Source organism: Cynocephalus volans, chromosome 15, assembly GCF_027409185.1.
Source record: "Cynocephalus volans isolate mCynVol1 chromosome 15, mCynVol1.pri, whole genome shotgun sequence".
In the NCBI taxonomy this organism is placed as follows: domain Eukaryota; kingdom Metazoa; phylum Chordata; class Mammalia; order Dermoptera; family Cynocephalidae; genus Cynocephalus; species Cynocephalus volans.
Window position 1 is genome coordinate 3,238,334 of NC_084474.1, and position 26,036 is coordinate 3,264,369.

Below are 26,036 nucleotides of genomic sequence, written 5' to 3' on the forward strand. Positions count from 1 at the left end.
ATGATTATATATTAATTTTTAATAAGAAAAGACTGATATCTACATAGCAGCAGAATGAAAACAAGATCACAAGCATAATTGCATAGAGTATAAATTCTATGCCCACAACCTCCACCAAACTCACAGGGTGGGGAATTTCCGTGTTTAATCTGCAGTGTTTATCACGAAGGGCCTCTGCAGCTGGTAGATATGGATATTCCACTCATTACGAATAGTAACCCCTGCTGGGAGGAAGGGATATTTATTTCATCAGCCCTTGCCTTGGCCAGGCTGAAATAAACTCTTTGCTCTGACTTTACACCCTTCAAAGCAACTTTATAATCACTATTTGTCTTCCTAAAGAAATGTTCCCTTGGGGAGAGGGGGCGCTGATCAAAAAATCTGAGTATTTTTATTTGCAACATATGCATACTCCTCATTATAAATGAACAAACAGGCATTCTGTTTTACACACCGGAGGAAAAATGAAGTATGTAAAAAGCAAAGTATCTAATATTTCTGGCAGCTTTGCCCCTGGAGTCCTGTCTTGCCAGTCCTTTGCTCCTGGTAGCCCCTGTGCCCCTTCCCCAGCCTGCTCTGTCCCAGCGCCTGTGTACTCCCTCCCTCTACGTGGTGCCAGTGCAGAGTCAGCAACAAGTCCTCCAGCACTGTGCCAGCAAGTACCAGCAGGAAAGAAAAGGAAAAAAGGCTTGCTTCTGTGTGATATTCTCTGTAATATTTAATGAGAACTATCGCTACTCACCCAGCTTTTCTCATAATCAGCACACGACTACAATTCCTGCTCCACAAAGTCTTTAGCAAACAGAACAAGCCACTCGGCACCCCGTACTCACGTTTTCAGACCGCAGCCTCTTGGCGGGACAGCCCCCATCCCTGGGGTGAAGCATGAAGTACAGTCGAACTTTGCTCGCATGTTTTCGACTCTGAGAAGAGAAGCAGAAGAGACTATGAAAGAGATGGCGCTTTCAATCTTTTGAAGCACAGCCAGTGCCCACCAGTGCGAAGAAGTACTTTCAGAGAAAACACTCCCCGTGCTCCTGCGGGCTGTGTCACTAGCCGGCTTTCCCAGAGTCGTAAAGGCAGCATCATTTCAGGATAAGAAAAGACAGTAATGAAGAAAGGTAAAAGCAGTGGGATGTCATGGCCTACAGTGAACGATGTATTTAATTGCCCTCAAAAGGAAGAACAGCTAAGCAGGGGAAGTAACGTAAGGATCAGCTGAGAGGGAAAGACAGGCAGAGTGCTTCTCTCTCTGTCTCCTGCTGCCCTGTCCTGGGAGCCCAGCAGGCACAGCACCCATATCTGAGCTCTGGCTCTCCATATCTGAGCTTCATTAACAAGTGATCAAAGGAGGTTCTCTGAGGTCAGATACCATGAAGAAACAAAAGGGACTGTTTGCAAGTCTGGAGACTAATGGAGTCCACGCTACCTGCAAGCAAGCAATGCAGGTGGGCAGAGGAGCACCTCCTTCAGGACTGGCAGGACTAGGCTCTTCCAGCTGCGCTGATTGGTCCTCGGCCAGCAGGCAGAAGCAGATCCCTTCTCAGTTCCACCTTTCCTCCCCTGCCTGGCCCAACTGAGAGCCCACCTGGACTCCCATCACTTTCAGAGAACACCAAAGTTCTAACTTTCAGGGTTCCACTGAGAAAGGTGGCAGAGTGAAAAGACCACCAAGAAAGGAGTCAGCAGTTCTACCACTTTCTAGCTGAGTGGCATTGGGCCAGCCACTCACTGGAACGTATTTACAGTCAAGATGAATTTCATTTTCTCCATGCACAAAATGAACCTAATAATATTTACTGGGGTCACCATGACAATCACATGAGACAGTGCCTGTGAAAAACTGCAGTCAACACAATGTTAAGTACGTCCTACTGTTCACTGCACCAATTCCTATTCCACTGAATCCACTGCTACCCAATTCCAATCCCCTTTCCCTTTCTTTTACTTGGGGATTATTTCCTTCTTCTCAAAGTCTTTGTTCCATTTTGTCTTTATGTACAGTTGAGTTCTAGCCAATCTCTTGGATGATGGTTTACTTTTATGGATTAGCCACAAAGGCAAAGTGATTTTCAGAGAACACATATCAAGTTATGTCTTGTTGACAGGATGTATTGTAAATCCTTTCTGTCAGCTTTCCTTGTTCATCACTTTTTTAATTCCTTTATTCTGCCTAGAGCAAAAAGACCATGCTTCCAAACAGTTCCTGAACACTTTTAAGGCCTTAAATGGCTTTACAAGTGATAATAGGAGCACCAAACCAGCATGACAGCTGCTGCACCACAGGACCCAGACCAGGCAAGTACCCGCCACCCGGCATCAAGAGGCCCCACCCACTGACCCCAAAGCCCCAAGGCAACAGCACTGAACCAGCAGGGCAGCCACCACATCACAGGACCCAGCTCAGGCAAGTCCCTGCCCCCAAGAGGCCAACCCACTGACTCCCTGGCCTCAAGGCAGCAGTGCCAAATTGGCAGCCTCTGCAGGATCCAGACCAGACACCAGGGTGTGATGAGTGGATCATGAAACCCTCTGCCACAATGACTAAACACCAATGGAGAGATACCAGAAATACAAAAAGCCAAGAAAGTAGGACACCACCAAAGAAATACAATAATTCTCAAGTTCTAGATCCTACAGAACAGAAGTCCTTGAAATGACTGACAAGGAATTTCAAGCAACAATTCAAAGGAAACTAAATGAGATACAAGAAGACTCAGTTAGACAACACAATGAAATGAGAAAAAGTACACAGAACTTGAAAGAAGAAATGTACAAAGAAATCAATGCCCTGAAAAAGAATGTAGCGGAGCTTGTAGAGCTGGAGGATTCATTCAGCAAAATAGAAAACATAACTGAGAGTTTAACCAGCAGGCTAGAACAAGCATAAGAGAGAATGTCTGACCTTGAAGATGTCTTGTTCAAAATAACACAGGCAGACAAAAAAAAAAGAAAAAAGAATTTAAAAAACTGAAGAAAATCTAAGAGAGATAACAGACAACCTTAAGATCTCAAATATCCAAATCATGGGTATTCCAGAAGGGGAGGAAAAAGGAAATGGCATTGAAAACATACTCAACAAAATAATAGCAGAAAAACTTCCCAGATATAGGGAAGGACACAGATTTTCGGATTCAGGAGGCCCAAAGATCCCCAAACATATTCAACCCCAAAAGGTCCTCTCCAAGACATGTTATCATCAAACTGGCAAAACTCAAAGAGAGAATCTTAAAATGTGCAAGAGAGAAGCATCAAGTCACCTATAAGGGAGTCCCTATCAGACTAACATCAGACTTTTCATCAGAAACCCTAAAAGCCAGAAGAGAATGGCATGATATATTCAAAATACTAAAAGACAAAAATTGCCAGCCAAGAATACTTTACCCAGCAATGCTATCCTTCCAAAATGAAGGACAAATAGTATATTTTTCAGACAGACAAAAACTGTGGGAGTTTACTACCACATAACCAGGCTTACAAGAAATTCTCAAGGAAGTACTGGGTCTGGTACCTGAAAAACAGCCATCACTACCATGAATTCTCAAGAAAAAACAAATCCCACCAGTAAAATTAAAATGCTAACAATAACGAGAAAAAAAGGTATACCTACCACTGCAAGAAACCAACAAACACAGAAGACAAACAGTAAATCAGAAAGAAAGAAACAAAAGATATTTAAAACATCCAAACAAAAATAAATAACATGCCAGGAGTAAATCAACACCTTTCAATAATAATTCTTAATGTAAAAGGATTAAATTCCCCACCCAAAAGGCACACACTTACTGATTGGATTAAAAAGATGGACCCAACAATATGCTGCCTTCAAGAGACTCGCCTCACCTGTAAAGATACACGTAGACTAAGAGTGAAAGGATGGAAGAAGATACACCATGCAAACAAAAACAAAAAATGAGCTGGAATAGCTATTCTTAGATAAGATAAACCAAAAACCATACAAAGAGATAAAGAAGGATACTATATAATGATAAAAGGATCTACCCAACAAGAAGACATAACAATCATAAATATATATGCACCCAACATTGGAGCAGCCAGATTTATAAAGCAAACACTATTAGACCTAAAGAAAGGGATAGGCACTAATACCATAATAGCCATGGACCTGAACACCCCACTGTCAATGTTGGACAGATCATCCAGACAAAAAGTCAACAGAGAAACAAAAGATCTAAACAACATGTTAGGTCAATTGGTTTTGGCAGATGTCTACAAAACATTTAATCCAACAACCTCAGAATATTCATTTTTCTCATCAGCACATGGACCATTCTCCAGGATAGAACACATGTTAGGTCACAAATCAAGTCTCAACAAATTCAAAAACTGGAATTATTCCATGTATTTTTACAGGCCACAATGGATTGAAATTAGAAATCAATAACAAATGAAAATGGAAACTATACAAACACATGGAAATTAAAAACATTCTACTTAATGACATATGGGTCCAGGAAGAAATTAAACAGGAAATGAAAAAATTTCTTGAAACTAATGAAAATAATGACACATCATACCAAAACCTGTGGGATATTGCAAAAGCAGTACTAAGGGGGAAATTTATCACACTAAATGCTTGCTTCAGAAGAATGGAAAGATGGCAAGTGAACAACCTAACACTTCACATTAAAGAACTAGAAAAACAAGAACAATCCAAACCCAAACTTAGTAGATGGAAAGAAATAATTAAGATCAGAGCAGAACTAAATGAAACAGAAAACAAACAAACAAAAAAATACAAAAAAATCAATGAAACAAAAAGTTGATTTTTTGAAAAGATAAATAAAATTGACAAACCATTAGCAAGGCTAACTAAAACAAGAAGAGATAAGACACAAATAACAAAAATTAGAAATGAAAAACATGATATTACAACCAATATCTCAGAAATACAAAGAATAATTAGAGACTACTATAAACAACTATATGCGAACAAATTTGAAAATCTGGAGGAAATGGATAAATTTCTGGACACACACAAACTACGAAGACTAAGCCAAGAAGACATAGAAAATCTGAACAGACCAATAACAATCAAAGAGATTGAAGCTGTTATCAGCATTCTCCCAACAAAGAAAAGCCCAGGACCGGATGGCTTCATTGCAGAATTCTACCAAACCTTCAAAGAAGAATTAATACAAATTTTCTACAAACTTTTCCAAAAAAGTTTAAAAAGAAGCCATTCTCCCAAACTCATTCTGTGAGGCAAACATCATCCTGATACCAAAACCAGACAAAGATACAGCAAAAAAAGAAAACTACAGGCCAATATCCTTGATGAACATATATGCAAAAATCCTCAATAAAATACTAGCTGATAGAATACAAGGTTGGTTCGACATATGCAAATCAATAAATGTGATACACCACATCAATAAAATCAAAGACAAAATCCGTATGATCATCTCTATAGACACTGAAAAAGCTTTTGACAAAGTTTAACATTCATTCATGATAAAGACTCTCTATCAATTGGGTATAGAAGGAAAATATCTCAACACAATTAAAGCCATTTATGACAAACCCACAGCCAATATCATCCTGAATGGGGAAAAGCTGAAAGCTTTTCCTTTAAGAACAGGAACTAGACAAAGATGCCCACTCTCACCACTCCTATTCAACATAGTGTTGGAAGTACTAGCCAGAGCAATCAGAGAAGAGAAGGAAATAAAGGGCATCCAGATTGGAAAAGATGAAGTCAAACTGTCCCTCTTTGCAGATGACATGATTCTATATATCGAACAGCCTGAAGCCTCTACAAAAACACTCTTGGAGTTGATAAATGATTTCAGCACAGTAGCAGGATACAAAATCAACACACAAAAATCAGTAGCATTTCTTTTCTCCACTAGTGAACATGCAGAACGAGAAATCAAGAAAGCCTGCCCATTTACAATAGTCACCAAAAAAATAAAATACCTACGAATAAAGTTAACCAAAGATGCAAAAAATCTCTATGATGATTACTACAAACCACTGTTGAGAGAGATTAAAGAGGACACAAGAAGACAGAAAGATATCCCACGCTCTTGGATTGGAAGAATGAACATTGTGAAAATGTCCATACTATCCAAAGTGATCTACAGATTCAATGCAATCCCCATCAAAATTCCAAGGACATTTTTCTCAGAAATGGGAAGAAAAAAAAAAACCCTAACATTCATATGGAATAATAAAAGACAACGAATAGCCAAAGCAATCCTGAGCAAAAAAACAAGGCTGGAGGCATAACACTACCTGATTTTAAACAATGTAACCAAAACAGCATGGTACTGGCATAAAAATAGACACAAAGACCAATGGAACAGAATAGAGAACCCGGAAATCAACCCATACACCTACAGTCATCTGATCTTCAACAAAGGCTCCAAGTCTACACACCGGGGAAGAGACTGCCTCTTCAGCAAATGGTGCCGGGAAAACTGGATATTCATATGTAGAAGAATGAAACTAGACCTGTACCTCTCACCATATACCAAAATCAACTCAAAATGGATTAAAGAATTAAATATACATCCCAAAACATTATTACTCCTTAAAGAAAACATAAGGGAAACACTCCAGGAAGTAGGACTGGGCACAGACTTCATGAATACAACCCCAAAAGCACAGGCAACTAAAGGAAAAATAAACAAATGGGATTATATCAAACTAAAGAGCTTCTGCACAGCAAAAGAAACAATTAACAGAGTTAAAATACAACCAACAGAGTGGGAGAAAATATTTGCAAAATATACATCTGACAAAGGATTAATATCCAGAATATACAAGGAACTCAAACAACTTTACAGCAAAAAAAACAAATAACCCAATTAAAAAATGGGCAAAGGAGCTGAATAGGCATTTCTCAAAGGAAGATGTATGAATGGCCAACAGACACATGAAAAAATGCTCAACATCACTCAGCATTTGGGAAATGCAAATCATAACCACTCTGAGATACCATCTCACTCCAGTCAGGATGGCTAAAATCCAACAGACTGAGAATGATAAATTCTGACAAGGTTGCGGAGATAAAGGAACTCTCCTACACTGTTGGTGGGACTGCAAAATGGTGCAGCCTTTATGGAAAATGGTATGGAGGCTCCTCAAATAATTACAGAATGATCTACCATATGACCCAGCTATCCCACTGCTGGGTATAAACCTAGAGGAAATGGAAATCATGTCATAGAGATATCTGTACTCCCATGTTTATTGTAGTGCTATTTACAATAGTCAAGAGTTGGAACCAGCACAAATGTCCATCTTCAGATGAGGGGATAAGGGAAAGTGGTATATCTACACAATGGAATACTGCTCTGCTATAAAAAAGAATGAAATTCTGCCATTCACAACAACATGGATGGACTTAGAGAAAATTATGTTAAGTGAAATAAGCCAGGCACAGAAAGAGAAATACCACAGGTTCTCACTTATTTGTGGGAGCTAAAAATAAATAAACAAACAAACAAATAAATGGGGGTGAGGGGAAGAAGACAGGACAATCACAGCAATTCCTTGAACTTGTTAAGACAAGTGAACAGATATGATGTTAATGCAGGGGGAGGCTGGAGAAGGAGGGGGGAAAGGATGACTTGGTAAAGGGACATGAAAATCAACTGCATTGTATATTGATAAAGTAAAATAAAAATAAATAAATAAACCTAAAAAAAAGTGATAATGGGACAGAAAAAATTTTTACAGATGTATGGAAGTACTGAAGTGTAACTTTGAAATATATTGTCAATACATGTAATTATTCCCAGGTTACAGCGTGGGTTTTAAACCAGGGTGGTCTGTAGTCTCTTTTGCCTGGAAGATTAGCAGGACGTACGCAGATGATTCAACGTCATGGCTCAGCTTCTGCATGAGTTTGAGGAACGACACAGTGCAGACTAGCATTGTTCTGGAAGTATGCTGATTACTGAAATCTGTACACATTTCCACTGTTTGGTTTGCTTGTGGGGAGGTGTGGGCTAGTGGTAATGTCAGGAATACTGCTGTAGCCAGGAATACAAAGGAGCAGACGCTGCCGCGGGCGTGCAAGCGGGGACACTGCCGAGGCCACCTCCAGCCTCGCTCGCGTTACCCTGGAGGAGCTTCTTATCGCATCAGCCACTCACCAGTCTGCCCACAGCCCTGTGCTCCAGAGAGCAAGACCAAGGCAAGAGTGGAAATCTCATAATGCCGTCTGTTTTATGGCTGTTTGGGGTTTTTTTTCTCTCTCTCAAAGTATCCCAATTCTTTTAAAAAGATTTTGTGGCAAAGGTGCAGTTTGTGGAGTTATTTAACTATAGTTTGGCAAAACTCATAAGAACCCATCAGCTGAAAAGAGGGCGAGAGGTGACAAGCTCTGCTGTGAGGCCATCGGTGGTGAGGGTGCTGGGGGTTTGGGGCTCTTACAAGTTTGATCGTCACAGGCCTGTTTTCTCCTTTGGCTCCCCCCACCTGCAGTTTTGGTGGAGGAAGGACTGAGGACCCCACAGGTAGCACCTTTGCCTGAGGTCATGTGTGGAGGGAAACAGCTTTGGCAAACACCCCCTGATTCTGGCAAGATGGTGGCAGCGTCATTCAGCAGCTTCCCCTCTGCCTAGAAACTCTCTCCCCTCCCATCACTTCCGCCAGCTTGCCTGGGCCAGATCCAGGGCCTTCCCTACCCACAGGCCAACCCTGACTTCCAGCAGAAAGTAAAACCCCCCGCCAGCCCACCTCAGCAGGAAGACTGTGGACGCCCACTCCCAGTGAGTCTGACTCAAACTCAAAGCCACATCCAAATTACATTGACTGACAAGGAAGGGTGGTTTCCAGCAGATTGTTTCTGGGTGCTGTACTGTGGCGAGCTCTGTCTCCAGCGAGGCCTTCCACAGGACAGGGAGTCCTGCCTTTGTTCCCGGAGACTCACCGTCTCTCAAGACAGGACTCTGAGTCACTCACAGTGCCCCCCTCCAACGGGCTCTGCTTAACTACCAGAAATTCCTTGAAATCTGGCACAGAAATATCACCCCTTTCAACATATTCTAACCAGCACACAAAAACTTTCCCACAAAAAGAAAATTAAAATTAAGTGGGGGCAAAGATGTTCATTGTAGCATTACTCAAATAGGATCCAAAAAATTTGGAGGCAGCTGCTTGGTCAACAAAGGGGACTGGTCAAAGCAGCCACAGTAGGTCCTCACCTCAAGTGAGGGCTGGAAAAATGCGTCCAACATAGGAAATGTTGAATGAAAAATAGTAAAATGAAAACTGAATGTATATTATGATTGCAATCACATAAAAGTTTGTAAGTACATTAATAAGAAGTGGAAGGAAAAAAGAAAAAAGCATGATTTACTAGAATAGAGATTATGCATGATTTTCATTTTTTATTTCTATAACAAATTTGCCTGTAATATAAATATAATATTAAATTTACAATGCTCAAGCCATTGTAATTCCACATAAAATGTACTTTTTATCCATAATTATTGTCACTTGTAAAAAGCATCACTGCTCTGGAACGCTTTTAACATATACTGGTGTAAGCAACCCCAATTTATCTACCCCATTAATGTCTTATCAACATTCAAAATGCACATTTTTTTCATTGCAGTACTTGGTATTAGATAAGCCTTCTTAACCCAAGAGCAATACATGTTACTTCAAATTTTTCAACTTTATTTTGGTACATATGAACGCCATAGTAAGTATGTGTGGGTTTCACAGTGAGGCCACTTCCACTTTCCGTGCAAGGCTAGAGACTAGGGGACAGGAGGCCAAAGCCCTCCACGCACCACAGGGAGAAAGGCTCGGGGAAAAGACACAGCGAAGTCTGGCTCTCAGTCATCCAAGTAAACACCCCCAATAAGAACAAATTCTTACTACTTTTTTCAAAAATGCATTAATACCTAAACTTTGCACTGCGTTTAAGAGTATAAATGACAAACAGCCAAGTGAAAGAAGCTTTAAGGAGAAAAAAAGACCCCACATGTTAAACGTATACATTACAGAGTTTCAGGAGGGAGAAAGGACCATTACTTTGGGGAAAAGACATGAAAAAGAAATAATCTCTTCCAATTGCACCAAAAATCAGTCCCATGCTCTTTCTAATATTAATAGCATTTTAAGCAAAAGTCATTACTTTCGTTCAAACCACATCAACTTTAAGCTTCCCAGATGGGCTAGACATTACAGTCTTTCATCTTAATTAGAGCCTCTGCCCCCAATCCGAGGCATCGTACGGGGGCAGACCTACCTGAAGATGAGTTTCTTTTGCTGAAACAGTCTCCTGGCCTCAAAGAAATAGTCAACAGCAGAAATCCAGGCCAGTCTTCTCTTTGGGGGGGTAAAGAAGACGACAAAGCTCTATTTCAGATGCACTGCTGTGAAAGGAGGCAGTGAAACACACAGAAATAGAATGGCTTTGTGCTGTACCTAAATAACCCTTTTCCACTATCACACATTCCTTAAAAAAAACTCCTAACTCAAATTTGCTTCCAACAAGGCTACTGATTTCTGGTCTCATAAAACGTGACGACAACAAAGCAACTTTGCATTTGCATAATGCTTCAAGCAGTCCACAGAGTCCTTCCTTTCCATTTGCCATCTCATTTCACCCTCAAGTCACAGTTGCGAGGCTGGCAGAAGAGGTGTTATCTCAAATAAGCCTTAAGATCCATTCCTGACTTCACAGATAGGTCTTCCACATCTTATTTCATCACAGGCATCTGATTATATCTCTTCCAGAAACCAGCTAAAATAAGCCAACACTTTAAGAAAAAGGGAAAATCTGGAACAGACTGGTAATTACAAAGAGTGACTCTCACTTGCCACCACTTTTGAGGTATTTCTGCTCATAATGGGGTAAAGAGAAGCCAGTTGGGGAAAGCAGAACAAAGAGTGTCTATCTCACTGGAGTGACCAGAGACCGGGATAAGACAGGGCTCCACCTCACAGGACTGGGCATCCCGGCAGAACCCACCTGGCGGTCCACAGGTGAGGTCCCAGGGCGAGCCGGGGCAGAGCCGCAGCACAGCCTCCCTGAAGTCAAGGTTCGACGCAGACAGATCAGACAGAACCACGAGTCTTGCAGATTCCAGCCAGTGACGGGGGTTCTAGCCCAGACTGATGTATCTTCTCTCATTACCACAGGAACAAGGTTGTGCACAGAAACTCCCTGTACCAAGTGTGAAAGACAGGCCAACTGGAAATCTAGGAAGAGAGAAGCAGTCCCTAAAGGCAGGCTTTACCAACCCAGAGCAGGGGGAGAGAAAACTCCTCGGCCAGACTGCCCGCGGTGCCAAGCTCCCGGCCTCCCACCCAGGCTGCTGGGCTACTGAGACGCTCTGAGACCCAGTCCCAGAGCTGGAGTCAGACCAGAACATCCTAAAAGACAGGCTACGAAAGGATCTGAGGATGATGCACACACACAGGGACGTGTGGCAGTCCGTAATAACTCTCAGTTCTGCTCAGGACGAATGGCGCCTACAAAGAATCGTGTAATATAAAAGACAACTTTTGAAAGACACTCAAAGGGGAGAAATCAAACAATTCTTTGCAAAATATGTTAAAAAGTAGAAGCAAGTTTTAAATGGCACATGTTTTGTGCCATTTAATTCAAGAAAATATAAACAGGGTAAAAGCTGAAAAAAGAGATAAGACAATTGAAAGAGATGAGATGATACTTTCACTGTTAATAAAGTAAGGAAATTAAAAATATCATTGCTTAATTCTGAAGGTCTCTCATAGCAGTTCAAGAGCAGAATCAACACTGAGATCTGTGTGGAAGTCGAGATGGAGACAATTTCTAGAGTCAAGAGGAATAAGATAAAGATGTTAATTAAAAAAAAAGTGAAACTGGAGATTTTACACATGAAAGACCAGAACAAATATATTGTAGCTGTAGTGGCAGAATAAATAGACAAATAAATTGAAGAGAATAAGAAATCCCAAAATAGACCCAATAATTTGGTACCAAAAAGAAAACGAGGATAAAATTTCCAACCTCGTGATTGGAAAGTTTTATAGGCAATGAAACAGAAGAAGCAGGACTCAGAGATATGGTTACAAAAAAAAGGTGTTCTTAATCTGTAATTCATATATGCAAGAGGCAACCCACAAAGTGGAGACAATATTTACAACATGTAAAGGAAAATACCTTTGAGATAAAGAGCGCTCTCACAAATTTATACAGAAAAAAAGAATTTTAATAGACAAGGATATGAATAGGAATCGTAGAAACATAAATAACTAAAAGACATATAAAAACAAGTGCATGCAAACGCTACCTTACAACTTTTATTTTAAAAAGTATATACTTCACCCATCAAATTGGCAAGGATTTACAAAACATACACATCTACATGGTGAAGACGCATGGAAACTGGCAAATTTGTGCATGGCTAATAGGCATGCAAATTGATACATACCCTCTGGATGGAAATTTTGCAGTATATATCCACAAGGCAAAAACTTGTTTGACTTCACAATCCTACCTCTAACAATTTATTTTTAGGAATCAATCTGAAACATGTATTGCCATTTGTTTATAATACTGAAAACTGGGAAATAAATGAAATGCCCTAAAACAGGAGGGATAAATATTATGATATGTCTATATGATAAGTACCAACAGCCATTAGCAAACATAATGATAATATTTGATAACATGAAAAATACTTATGAAATGATATTAAGAAATAAGTTAGTTTCAAGCTAGCACATAAATGATGCCAAATTTTTAAACAAAAATGTATACATGTACATACATATGTATATGTATGTACATACATGGCAAAGGCCTAGGAAAAAACACAGCAAAGGATTAACATTGTCTACATGGATTACAAGTGATTTTAAATTCTTACGTATTCTTTTTTGAAGCTTCCAAATTCCTTACGAGACCAGATCATTCCAGTAATCACAGAGAGAAGTCACAATTTTAAATGTTCGTTCCAACAGTGATGATTTACCATTCTAATAGTCCTACCTTAAACTGAGGAAACTAAGTCTCACAAAGATCAATAGATTTGCTCAAGATCCCACAACTGACAGATTCTCAGAGGACAGGGATTACCTCTGTGTAGTTCCTTATTGTATCTCCAGAATCTAACACAATGCCTGGTACGGAGTCAGGGCTCAATAAAGATTTGTCACTTGAGTGACTGACCACATAAATGAGAGACTAAGGCAATCCCAGAACAGGCACCCAAGACCTTCGATTCATTCGGACACTTGTACGAAAGTGTCCTGTACATTTGACGTCGTCACTGTTATTGATCCCCTTGCAATCTAAAAGCAAGATCAAAAGCATCAGTCATCTATTTCCATCTCTAAACCCCACTGCTGCTGGGCAGGTCAGAGAGCAGCAGGGGCCTGCTGACCAGACAGAGCCCTCGGCAGCAACGCCTGTGGGTATTTTGCAGCGTCTGCACATCGGAGGAAAACATGTCAGCCAACCACGGATGAAGACTGTACTTGAAGACAAAGCTCTAAGGAAACGAGAAATTGCTGCAACTTGTACAGAAGTGGAGATTCGGGGTGGCACGTGCATTTCTGCAGATGTCATGGCACATATGGATGGATTCAGCTTGGTGAGGAGAGAAGAGGTTTGGGACAAAGCAGAGTTAATTCCTCCACTGTTTCCAAGAATCTGAACTCACCAGAAACCAGCTTGGTAAAGTCTCCTTTAGCCTGCGATCAGACATATAGGCTGCTGTGGCCTAGGGTGCTATGGCTCTTAGTTTTCAACTCAGGATCCTTGGTATTTGTGCTGTTCTTTTTTTTTTTTTTTTTTTTTTTCCAACTTGTTATCTTTTTTTTTTTATTTTATTTTGTCGATATACATTGTAGCTGATTATTGCTCCCCATCACCAAGACCTCCCTCCCTTCTCCCTCCCCCCTCCCCCCCCAACAATGTCCTTTCTGTTTGCTTGTCATATCAACTTCAAATAATTGTGGTTGTTATATCTTCTTCCCCCCCCCTCCGGTTTTGTGTGTGTGTGTGTGTGTGTGTGTGTGTGTGTGTGTGTGTGTGTGTGTGTGTGTGTGTGTGTGTGTGTGTGTGTGTGTGAATTTATATACTAATTTTTAGCTCCCAACCAATAAGTGAGAACATGTGGTATTTCTCTTTCTGTGCCTGACTTGTTTCACTTAATATAATTCTCTCAAGGTCCATCCATGTTGTTGCAAATGGCAGTATTTCATTCGTTTTTATAGCTGAGTAGTATTCCATTGTGTAGATGTACCACATTTTCCGAATCCACTCATCTGATGATGGGCATTTGGGCTGGTTCCAACTCTTGGCTATTGTAAAGAGTGCTGCGATGAACATTGGGGAACAGGTATACCTTCGGCTTGATGATTTCCATTCCTCTGGGTATATTCCCAACATTGGGATAGCTGGGTCGTATGGTAGATCTATCTGCAGTTGTTTGAGGAACCTCCATACCATTTTCCATAGAGGCTGCACCATTTTGCAGTCCCACCAACAATGTATGAGAGTTCCTTTTTCTCCGCAGCCTCGCCAGCATTTATCGTTCAGAGTCTTTTGGATTTTAGCCATCCTAACTGGGGTTAGATGGTATCTCAATGTGGTTTTGATTTGCATTTTCCCGATGCTGAGTGATGTTGAGCATTTTTTCATATGTCTGTTGGCCATTTGTATATCTTCCCTAGAGAAATGCCTACTTAGCTCTTTTGCCCATTTTTTAATTGGGTTGCTTGTTTTCTTCCTGTAAAGTTGTTTGAGTTCCTTATATATTCTGGATATTAATCCTTTGTCAGATGTATATTTTGCAAATATTTTCTCCCACTCTGTTGGTTGTCTTTTAACTCTGCTAATTGTTTCTTTTGCTGTGCAGAAGCTTTTTAGTTTGATATAATCCCATTTGTTTATTTTTCTTTTGGTTGCCCGTGCTTTTGGTGTCGTATTCATGAAGTCTGTGCCCAGTCCTATTTCCTGAAGTGTTTCTCCTATGTTTTCTTTAAAAAGTTTTATTGTTTCAGGGTGTATATTTAAATCTTTAATCCATTTTGAGTTGATTTTAGTATACGGTGAGAGGTATGGATCTAGTTTCATTCTCCTGCATATGGATACCCAGTTATCCCAGCACCATTTGCTGAAGAGGCAGTCCCTTCCCCAGTGAATAGGCTTGGTGCCTTTGTCAAAGATCAGATGGCAGTAAGTGTGTGGGTTGATTTCTGGATTCTCTATTCTATTCCATTGGTCAGTGTGTCTGTTTTTATGCCAGTACCATACTGTTTTGGTTATTATAGCTTTGTAGTATAGCTTAAAGTCAGGTAGTGTTATGCGTCCAGCTTTATTTTTTTTGCTCAGCATTGCTTTGGCTATGCGTGGTCTTTTATTGTTCCATATAAATGTCTGAATAGTTTTTTCCATTTCTGAGAAAAATGTCTTTGGAGTTTTGATGGGGATTGCATTGAATTTGTATATCACTTTGGGTAGTATGGACATTTTCACTATGTTGATTCTTCCAATCCAAGAGCATGGAATATCTTTCCATCTTCTTGTATCCTCTCTAATTTCTCTCAGCAGTGGTTTGTAGTTCTCATTATAGAGATTTTTCACCTCCTTGGTTAACTCAATTCCTAAGTATTTTACTTTTTTGGTGGCTATTGTAAATGAGCAGGCTTTCTTGATTTCTCGTTCTGCATGTTCACTATTGGAGAAAAGAAATGCTACTGATTTTTGTGTGTTGATTTTGTATCCTGCTACTGTGCTGAAATCATTTATCAATTCCAGCAGTTTTTTTGTAGAGGTATTAGGCTGTTCGATATATAGGATCATGTCATCTGCAAACAGGGACAGTTTGACTTCATCTTTTCCAGTCTGGATGCCCTTTATTTCCTTCTCTTCTCTGATTGCTCTGGCTAGTACTTCCAACACTATGTTGAATAGGAGTGGTGAGAGTGGGCATCCTTGTCTAGTTCCTGTTCTTAAAGGAAAAGCTTTCAGCTTTTCCCCATTCAGGATGATATTGGCAGTGGGTTTGGCATATATGGCTTTAATTATGTTGAGATACTTTCCCTCTATACCTAACTTATAAAGGGTCTTTGTCATGAATGAGTGCTGAACTTTATCAAATGCTTTTTCAGCATCTATAGAGATGATCATATGGTCCTTGTGTTTGAGTTTATTAATATGGTGTATCACATTTATTGATTTGCGTATGTTGAACCAACCTTGCATCCCTGGGATGAATCCCACTTGATCGTGATGAATAATTTTTCGTATGTGTTGCTGTATTCTGTTTGCTAGTATTTTAGTGAGGATTTTTGCATCTATATTCATCAAGGATATCGGCCTGTAATTTTCTTTTTTGGTTATATCTTTACCTGGTTTTGGTATCACGATGATGTTTGCTTCATAGAATGAGTTTGGGAGATTTGCGTCCGTTTCAATCTTTTGGAATAGTTTGTAAAGAATCGGTGTCAATTCCTCTTTGAATGTTTGGTAAAATTCTGCTGTGAATCCATCTGGTCCTGGGCTTTTCTTTGTTGGGAACCTTCTGATAACAGCTTCAATCTCCTTTATTGTTATTGGTCTGTTCAAATTTTCTACGTCTTCACGGTTCAGTTTTGGGAGCTTGTGTGTGTCCAGAAATTTATCTATTTCCTCCAGATTTTCAAATTTGTTGGCGTATAGTTGTTTATAGTAGTCTCGAATGATTCCTTGTATTTCAGATGAATCAGTTGTAATATCGCCTTTTTCATTTCTAATATTTGTTATTTGAGTCTTCTCTCTTCTTTTTTTTGTTAGCCATGCTAGTGGTTTGTCAATTTTATTTATCTTTTCAAAAAACCAACTTTTTGATTCGTTGATCTTTTGAATTGTTTTTTGGTTTTCAATTTCATTCAGTTCTGCTCTGATCTTAATGATTTCTTTCCGTCTGCTAACTTTAGGTTCGGATTGTTCTTGTTTTTCTAGTTCTTTAAGGTGAAGTGTTAGGTTGTTCACTTGCCATCTTTCCATTCTTCTGAAGTGAGCGTTTAATGCACTAAATTTTCCCCTCAATACTGCTTTTGCAGTATCCCACAGGTTTTGGTATGATGTATCATCGTTTTCATTAGTTTCAATAAATTTTTTGATTTCCTGCTTCATTTCTTCTTGGACCCATATGTCATTAAGTAGAATGCTGTTTAATTTCCATGTGTTTGTATAGTTTCCAGAGTTTTGTTTGTTATTAATTTCTAGTTTTAATCCATTGTGGTCTGAGAAGATACATGGGATAATTCCAATTTTTTTGAATTTATTGAGACTTGATTTGTGACCTAATATGTGATCTATCTTGGAGAATGATCCATGTGCTGATGAGAAGAATGAATATTCTGAGGTTGTTGGGTGGAATGTTCTGTAGATATCTGCCAATTCCAATTGGTCTAGAGTCTTGTTTAGATCTTGTGTTTCTCTACTGATTCTTTGCCTAGATGATCTGTCTAATATTGACAGTGGAGTGTTCAGGTCCCCTGCTATTATGGTATTAGTGTCTATTTCCTTCTTTAGGTCTAATAGAGTTTGTTTTATCAATCTGGCTGCTCCAACATTGGGTGCGTACATATTTATGATTGTTATGTCTTCTTGATGGATCAGACCTTTTATCATTAAGTAGTGTCCCTCATTGTCTCTTTTTATGGTTTTTAGTTTAAAGTCTATTTTGTCAGATATAAGAATAGCTACTCCAGCTCATTTTTCTTTTCTGTTTGCATGGTAAATCTTTTTCCATCCTTTCACTCTTAGTCTGTGTGAATCTTTATGGGTGAGGTGGGTCTCTTCTAGGCAGCATATAGTTGGGTCCTGCTTTTTGATCCAGTCAGCCAGTCTGTGTCTTTTAATTGGGGAATTTAAGCCTTTTACATTAAGAGTTGTTATTGAAAGGTGTTGATTTATTCCTAGCATTTTATTGGTTGTTTGGTTGTCTTAGGTTTCTTTTGTTCCTTGCTTTCTGATTTACTGTTTGCTTTCTTTGTTTGGTGGTTCCTTAGGTTGTAGATAGTGTTTTTGTTAGCTTGTTTTCTCTTCATGAATGCCATTTTTATTATACTAGCGAGTTTACATTTTTCTTGGGTTTTTATGGCAGTGGTAGTTATTTTTCAGGAACCAAACCCAGTACTCCCTTGAGGATTTCTTGTAAGGGTGGTCGTGTGGTAGTGAACTCCCGCAGTTTTTGTTTGTCTGAGAAATATACTATTTGCCCCTCATTTCGGAAGGATAGCCTTGCAGGGTAGAGTATTCTTGGCTGGCAATCTTTGTCTTTTAGTATTTTGAAAATATCATCCCATTCCTTTCTAGCTTTTAGGGTTTGTGATGAAAAGTGTGATGTTAATCTGATTGGGGCTCCCTTATAAGTGATTTGACACTTCTCTCTTGCAGCTTTTAAGATTCTCTCTTTGTCTCTGAGTTTTGCCAATTTGACTATGACATGTCTTGGAGAAGGCCTTTTTGGGTTGAATACGTTTGGAGATCGTTGAGCTTCCTGGATCTGATGATCTGTGATTTTTCCTATACCTGGGAAGTTTTCTGCCACTATTTTGTTGAATATGTTTTCAATGGAATCTCCATTTTCCTCCCCTTCTGGAATACCCATGACTCGGATATTTGAGCGCTTGAGGTTGTCTGATATCTCTCTCAGATTTTCTTCCATGTCCTTGATTCTTTTTTCTTTCTTTTTGTCTGCTTGTGTTATTTCAAACAGCCCATCTTCAAGTTCAGAGGTTCTCTCTTCAACTTCGACAAGCCTGCTGGTTAAACTCTCCGTTGTGTTTTTTATTTCGATGAATAACTTCTTCAGTTCAGCAAGTTCTGCTACATTTTTTTTCAGGACATTGATTTCCTTGTACATTTCCTCTTTCAGATCCTGTATACTTTTCCTCATTTCATCATGATGTCTAGCTGAGTTTTCTTGTATCTCATTCAGTTTCCTTAGAATTATCACTTGAAATTCCTTGTCAGTCATTTCAAGGGCTTCTTGTTCTATAGGATCTTGAGTTTGAGATTTATTAACTTTCGGTGGTGTACTTTCTTGATTTTTTGTATTTCTGGTATCTTTTTTTTGGTGTTTATTCATTGTGGCAGGGGGTTGCACAGACCACCGATTTGAGACTAATGACTAACCAGGATGTTGCTGTGGTTGCCAATTTGGTATGGCTCCCTCCGTGACTGCTCAGTTGGCCTCTAGTGCCTTGTGTGTGTGGTTGCCCCGGGTCTTCGGCTTCTCCGGGGAGCCACCTTTCTGGTCAGCTTGGACTCTGCTGGGCTGGTGGATCACATACCCCAGGGTGTGTGATCGCTGTTGAGCTTTCACTTCCTGTGCAGGACTTCTCCCCGTTCCGTGTGCTCTGGCCCAGGCTGTTAGATCGTGCAGTGGTGACCCCACCGGGTGTGTGGTTTCTGTCGAGTCTCCGCCTCCCTGGCCGCACGTCTCCCCCCTCTGTGCGCACTGTGCTGGGCTGGGGCGTGTCTTCTGCAACCCTCGTCTATCAGCTGGGCCTTCAAGACCCTGCTCGGCACCGCCTCGCCCAGGAAGTCTACCAGGTTTCTGCTAGGCACAGACGACCGGTCGCTCTGGGTGCCTTTGTAGCACTGTGTAGATCTTTCTCAGGTCTTGTTCACCTTTGTATCCCCCCCGGTATAAACCAAGCCTAGCGCCCGCCTGCAGCCTGCTCTCCAGCAGGTTCAAGCGGACCTGGGAACTCTCCTACCACACTATTCCCAACCAGAAATTCGTTAGGCTTTTTTCCAAACTGGTGGCCGCAGAGATGGTATCTGCCTCCCAGTAACAGGAAGCTTACCGGGGCGGAGTCCAGGGTGTGGTGGAGTGACAGTGGGCCCGCCCGTACTTCCTTGCCCTCCTGACACTGGCCGGGGAGGCCCACCGCCACCAGCCCCGCCAGAGAACTGGGGAGGGAGTGGGAGAGGAGGCCGGTCTGCAGGCTCCGGAAAGCCCTGCGCCAGGCCAAGCAAGTGGGAGGGCTCAGTGATGGCCGAGCAGGGCGGAGCTGCCCGCACCTGGGAAAATGGAGGCAGCACCAGGGCGGTGAGTGGCCTGGTGGTGCAGGCGGGAGCCAGGTGGCCATCCGCCCCCCCGAACAGAGCTGGACCAGGGGGTCACTCACAGTGCTGTGCCAGGTCGGTTGCTCGCTCTCTGTCTCTGGTTTGTCTCCTTCCGTGTTCTCGGCTGCTGCCGCCTCGGGCAGTTCAGTCGCGGCGCGGCTCAGGCACTCCCAGGAATCTTCTTTAATGCCAGCCTGAAACCTCGAATCCTGAATAGGGCAGCTGGCCGCCTTCAGCACGGCCCCGGCCTCCGGGATCCTGGCTGCATACACAGCAGCCCTGGCGCCCTGTTCCCTGTTTCGAGACTCGCTTTTGCAGCTAAGAAACAGTTCTTTTCCTGCTCCACACTTCAAAACTGTTGCCTGTAAATGAGGCAGCCTCTCCTGCCGGGGGCAAAGTGGCGGTCACCCCCCACGACCGGCCAGCAGCAGCGGTCCTCCCTTAAGAGATGGCAAGAGGAAGGTCCACAAGTTTCCCGGCTGCCTGAGGCCCAGTGGTCGCCTTTTCCACCTCAGCTACTCCGCGCCAGCCGCCGCAGCCACCGCCATCTTGAAACTTATTTGTGCTGTTCTGAACTGGATTTGTGTCCCCCTGGAGTTCATGTATTGAAGCCCTAACTCCCAATGTGACTGTATTTGAAGACGGGGCCTTTAAAAAGGTAATTACGGTTATAAGGTCATGAGACTGGAGCCCTAATCTGATAGGACTGGTGTCCTTACAAAAAGAGGAAGAAACACCAGAGATAGCTCTCTTTCTCGGTCTCCATGTGAGACACAGCAAGAAGGTTGACCAGAAGCCACCCCTGCTGGCACCTTGATCATGGACTGTGAGCCTCCAGAACTGTGAGAAAACAATGTCTGTTGTTTAAGCCCCCAGTCCACGGTATCTTGTTGTGATAGCCCAGGCTCACTAATGCCCGTGCCTTCCATCTAAACTAGACATTCCCTTGGGATGTTTCCTCTTGGAGACAGCAGTCAGTCCACTTTTTAAATCAAAAAGGGTAGTCTCAAAGTTTCTAGAATTAGGTCACTGTTTTTTTCTGAAATATTTTTAAAAGAGCATTTAAAATGAGAAACGCTTATCTTTAATGAGTATTAGGAAAAAAATAAATTTTTGTTGGAGGAAAACATGTGTGGTGGGATGTGCAGGGTCCATGATTGTGTAAACATGGTTGTACTGAATCTACATTGCTGCCTGCCCACACAAGTGACTGCATCAGTGCACTACAATTTTAAATCAATGTCTTGCAACTTAAAAAATTAAATCACCACCAAAGCGTGCAGGCACAGTTTTTCTGTGGTGTGAGTACAGAACTAATTATGTCTCCATGATGTCTGCGCATTTTAAGCAGAGTCACATAAGAAATAAAAGTTTTGGGAAAAACAAAGTGATATTCCTCCTCAAGCCCCTCGTGGAGAAGTTAATGTTAGAGATGAGAGAAAAAATAAGGCCGGTGTGATCAGTGATTAAAGTGAATGACGACTGGTGATTTGAAGTAACAAAGCTATCAAATCCTCCTGAAATGTGAAAGCTTAAACAACATGAGTCAATCCTGGGTATAATTTCCAAGGTCTCTTGGCTTCGCCTATAAAATTCATGGCTAGACCAAGAAAATTTTTAGCACTTTATAAAAATATCACTATGTGAAGTCTTCCAAGATTAACCCATCACTGCCATGGGCGAACACCAGTGCGGTCTCCATCTGTCTGTGGAGAAAACAAGCTACTTGCACCACTGCCCTTGTGGCTGCAAGCTGGGCTGGGCGGGGCAGTCAACTGAATGACCATGGCAATGTCAAAGGCAGCAACGAGGCTCAGGTGTGCTGCCCTAGCCCGCTCTGCCTGCCTCTTTTTTCTGTAGAACATTTTCACACTAGATTCTCTTTTTTACCCTACTATTTTACACTCCTTGGCATGTAACATATAATGACTCCCAAAATGAATTCTGTTCTTACGACAGAATCCTCAGTTTCTCGTTATTTTTATAGTCCTGATCCATCCCCACAATGCACCTTTCAATATTTTGCACAGAGCAGTTCATCTATAAGGACTTGTTAACCATTTAAATAGCTAGGTAAGTCAGGCTATAGAACATAACTTAAATGGACCTCGCTTTAAAGAAAGCAATAGTTTAAAAAAATTTTTTAAGCCAACAAAATGTAAAATACTTTCTTAACGAAGAGATTCTCCATCTCTTAGCAAATTACATTTTTAAAGTCAAGTTTCTCAGGGATACTTGAAATGTGTCTTTACTTTTAAAGATTTTATATCCACATTATTTTCAAAAATACTTCTAAGTATACATAACACAATCTGAAAAAAGGTGATCAGCAAATTTTATAAAGAGCACGTCTCAGTGCACAAATATGCACAGAACAGCATATTTATCTCTCCCACTTAGTGTCCCCCCAGCACACACCATGGTTTGAACTATTTTTTTGCTCCCATGGGCTGGGAATCCTCACCCCTCACCAATGCTGAAGTCAGTAGGGTTCTGCTATGATGCTAGTAGAAAAATAGGTTAGTGACTTTATTTCACCTAATGACAGGAAAACAGATTTGTTTCTCTTGAATCCCATCTTTCAGAGTCCCCAGAGGTAAGTATTCAGATGTGTATTTTGTTTTTCCAGCACCATGTGTTTTGTTTATGCCCAGGCATGTGCTCCCAACCGCAGTTCAACCCCACCTCCTTCCAGCTCACCTGTTTGCCTGCTCAGAGTTCTAGAGTGTAGCCTGTGTGCAGGCTGCTTTGAATTGATAGCATGGTTAGAGAAAACTGGGGAATTTCTGAAATAATCCATCTTCTCTAGCCAGTGGTTGAGTAGAAAATGGCTTTATTCAATTAATACCACCCAGGTGTGCCCAGAGTCTCCATGTCACGCCTTTCCCTCAACTAGAGGGTTCACAGAGAACCGCAGGCAGAGGTCTGCATTTCAGAGGCTGCGGAGTGCAGAGCGCTCCCTCGTGGGGACAGCCAAGGGACTGCAGGAAGTCCCAGGTCCCACCTCCTCCTCAGCCCCTCTGCAGACAGGTCACACCTGCAGTAATCCTCCTCTTGCATTCTTTCTCTACATTTGGTCCCTGGACCGCCTGATTCAGAATCACAGGGGTTCTCTAAAAGGCAGGTTTCAGACTTAATAATAAGAATTACCAGGGGTGGAGGTCTGAGAATTAGGCCTTTCAGCAGCTCCTCCGGCGGTCCACAGGAAAGTGGACTTCTTAAAACTGGGGCTGTGCTCTTCTCACCGCGCCAGTTCTCTCCTCTCCCCTCCCCTTCCATGGCTGCCTAGTCCACACTGGCAGGAAAAGAGCTGAGAGAGCTAGCTTCCAGCTTCAGCCGGACTGCACTTCAGTGCTGGACAAAATCGGAAAGAACCAGTCTCAAGGCCACCTCCCAGGGACTGCAGATCGCAGGCTGAGAAGTGCAGAGCCTGAAAAAAGCCCGACATCGACGGGCCCCATTCCAACCTCGTCCAGCTCCCAAACTCCCCCACCGCCAGGGTTCATTTTTCAGAATCTGCTCTTTCCCTCCCCTTCCCAACTTCCTTTCTTCTCTTCCTAGCCACCGTCAGAACACCTGCCCTCAGTATCCTGCCACCTCCTGAGACTCAGGACTTCCGAAGAGAAGTCATCGTCTTCCCTGCTGAACCTAATCCCTTTTGCAGTGCTCCTGTCTCAGCCTAGACCACAACACTCTTGCAGGCAACAGTCACAAAACCAAGTGAAGGACAAACACTGGAATACATAACCCAAGAATTTAAAATAAGAAAGATAAATGCATTTAAGGAATTGAGAAGATATTATCTATATGAAACAAAAACATGCAATCATAAAAAATAAAAGCAGACATACTAGGTAGTAGGATTGTATACCACGACTAAGTGACATTTACAGTTTAACAGATGGAAATCCATGAATGTAATAGACCACATTATTAGAATGAAAGACAAAAAAACCATGATCATCTCAACTGAGTCAGAAAAAGCTTTTGGCAAAACCCGACACCTTCTGATGACAAAAACACTCAACAGCTAGGAACAGAAATGAGGCTCCTGCACCCCATAAGGCCATCTGTGGAGAACTGCAACTGCACGCATAAGGGCGGGAGATCAGAAGCCTCCTCCGAAGCCGAGGGACGGGAATGTCCCCTCTCACCATTGCTAGTCACATTGCACTGGAGGTTCCAAATAGCACAATTAGGTAATAAAGGTCTGTGTGTGGCAGGAGGGAGCCACTAGGCTGGAAAGAAGAAATAAAACTCTCCCAATTGGCAGATACAAATCCAGAAAAAACCCATTAGAATTAGTAAAGTAGTTCAGCAAGGTTGCAAAACAAAAGATCAAAACACAAAGATCAATTGCATTTCTAATACTAACAATTAACAATCAAAAAATAAAATTAAGAAAACAACTTCATTTACAATGGCCTCAAAGAGGAAAAAAATACTTAGGGATAAGCTGATCCTAAAATTCACACAGAGTCAGACTGGTGAAAACAATCTGGAGAACAAAGTTGGAGAATTCACACTCCCTAATTCAAAACTTACTATAAAGCTGCAGTAATCAAGCAGCATGGTACTGGCATAAAGACAGATTTATAGATCAATGGAATGCAACTGAGAATTTGTAAATAAAACCTTACATTTACACTTAATTAATTTTTGGCAAGGGACCAAGACAATCAAACAAGTGGCGCTGAGACAACTGGATAACCACATGCAAAAGCATGAAGTTGGACTCCAACCTAGTGCCACCTACAGAAACGAACTCAAAATGTGTCACAGCCCTGATGCAACAGCTAAAACTATAGAACTCCTAGAAGAAAACATACAGGTACAAATTCATGACCTTGGATTGCTTCTTAGATGTGACAAGAATAATAGAGAAATGGGTCTTCATCAAAATTTTTAAAATCTTTTGCTTCAAGGACACCATCAAGAAAGTGGAAAGAACCCACAGAATGGGAGAAAATACTTACAAATCATATATCTACTAAGGGACTTTTATTCAAAATATGTAAACAACTCTTACAGCTTAACAATAAAAAGACAAATATCTCAGTTTAAATAATGTGAAAAGAACTTAAAGAAAACGTGAGCCACACGGATGGTAAAGTAGTGAAGATCGGTTTTATTCAAAAACTATTACAACAGGGGAAGAGAGACTCCAGAATATGCAATCAGAACAAGTGGGTATTCACAGCCAAGGAGCAAGTTGGGAAGGGGGGTCCTGGTCTCCAAAAATACATGCACAGATGGCTAAGTTGATGAAAAGATGCTCACCATCATTAGTTATTAGAGAAGTGCAAATCGAAGTCACAGTGGAACTTCACACATGCTGCAGACGGCTATCAAAAAGAGAGCGACAAGCGTTGTCCAGGATGCGCAGAAACTGCGAGCGCCCATATTCCAGGCGGGATGCAAAACGATGCAGCCACTTTGGAAAACAGTTTGGCAGTTCCAGAAAAGGTTACCACACGACCCAGAAATTTCACTCACAGGTGTACAATTGTGAGAACTGAAAACCACGTGTTCACAATAGTCAAAATGTGGAAACGATCCATATGTCCAACTAATGCACAGATGAACAAAATGTGGTACATCCTGCAATAGGATATCATTCAGTCCTATAAAGGAATTAAGTTCTGATTCATACTACAACGTGGGTGTACATACCTTGAGAGCGTTATGCTTAGTGATAGAAGCCAGAACGAAAGACCACATATTATACATAATTCCATATAACTTTATGTGAATTATACAGAATAGGCAAATCTACAGAGACAGAAAGTAGATTAATGGTTGCCAGCAACTATGCATAGGGGAGAATGGGTATAGGGTTTTTTTAATACTGCTACAAGATATACTGCTAGTGAGAACAGGGCTTTTGGGAGGTGGTACAAATGTTCTGAAAATAGTGGTGATCAATGCACAATTCCATGAAATTACCGACCACTGAATACTTAAAATGGAAAATTTATAGTATTTA

General features: G+C 41.3%; 1 protein-coding gene across 1 annotated transcript in view; it reads right to left on the reverse strand.

Moving 5' to 3' along the window:
* ZMAT4 (zinc finger matrin-type 4) overlaps positions 1-26,036 on the reverse strand; it is a 287,994-nt gene that overhangs the window by 224,351 nt on the left and 37,607 nt on the right. Inside the window, exon 2 of the mRNA XM_063080071.1 lies at positions 834-923. Coding sequence (XP_062936141.1) covers positions 834-923 — 90 coding nt within the window. The remainder of the gene's footprint in view (positions 1-833; positions 924-26,036) is intronic.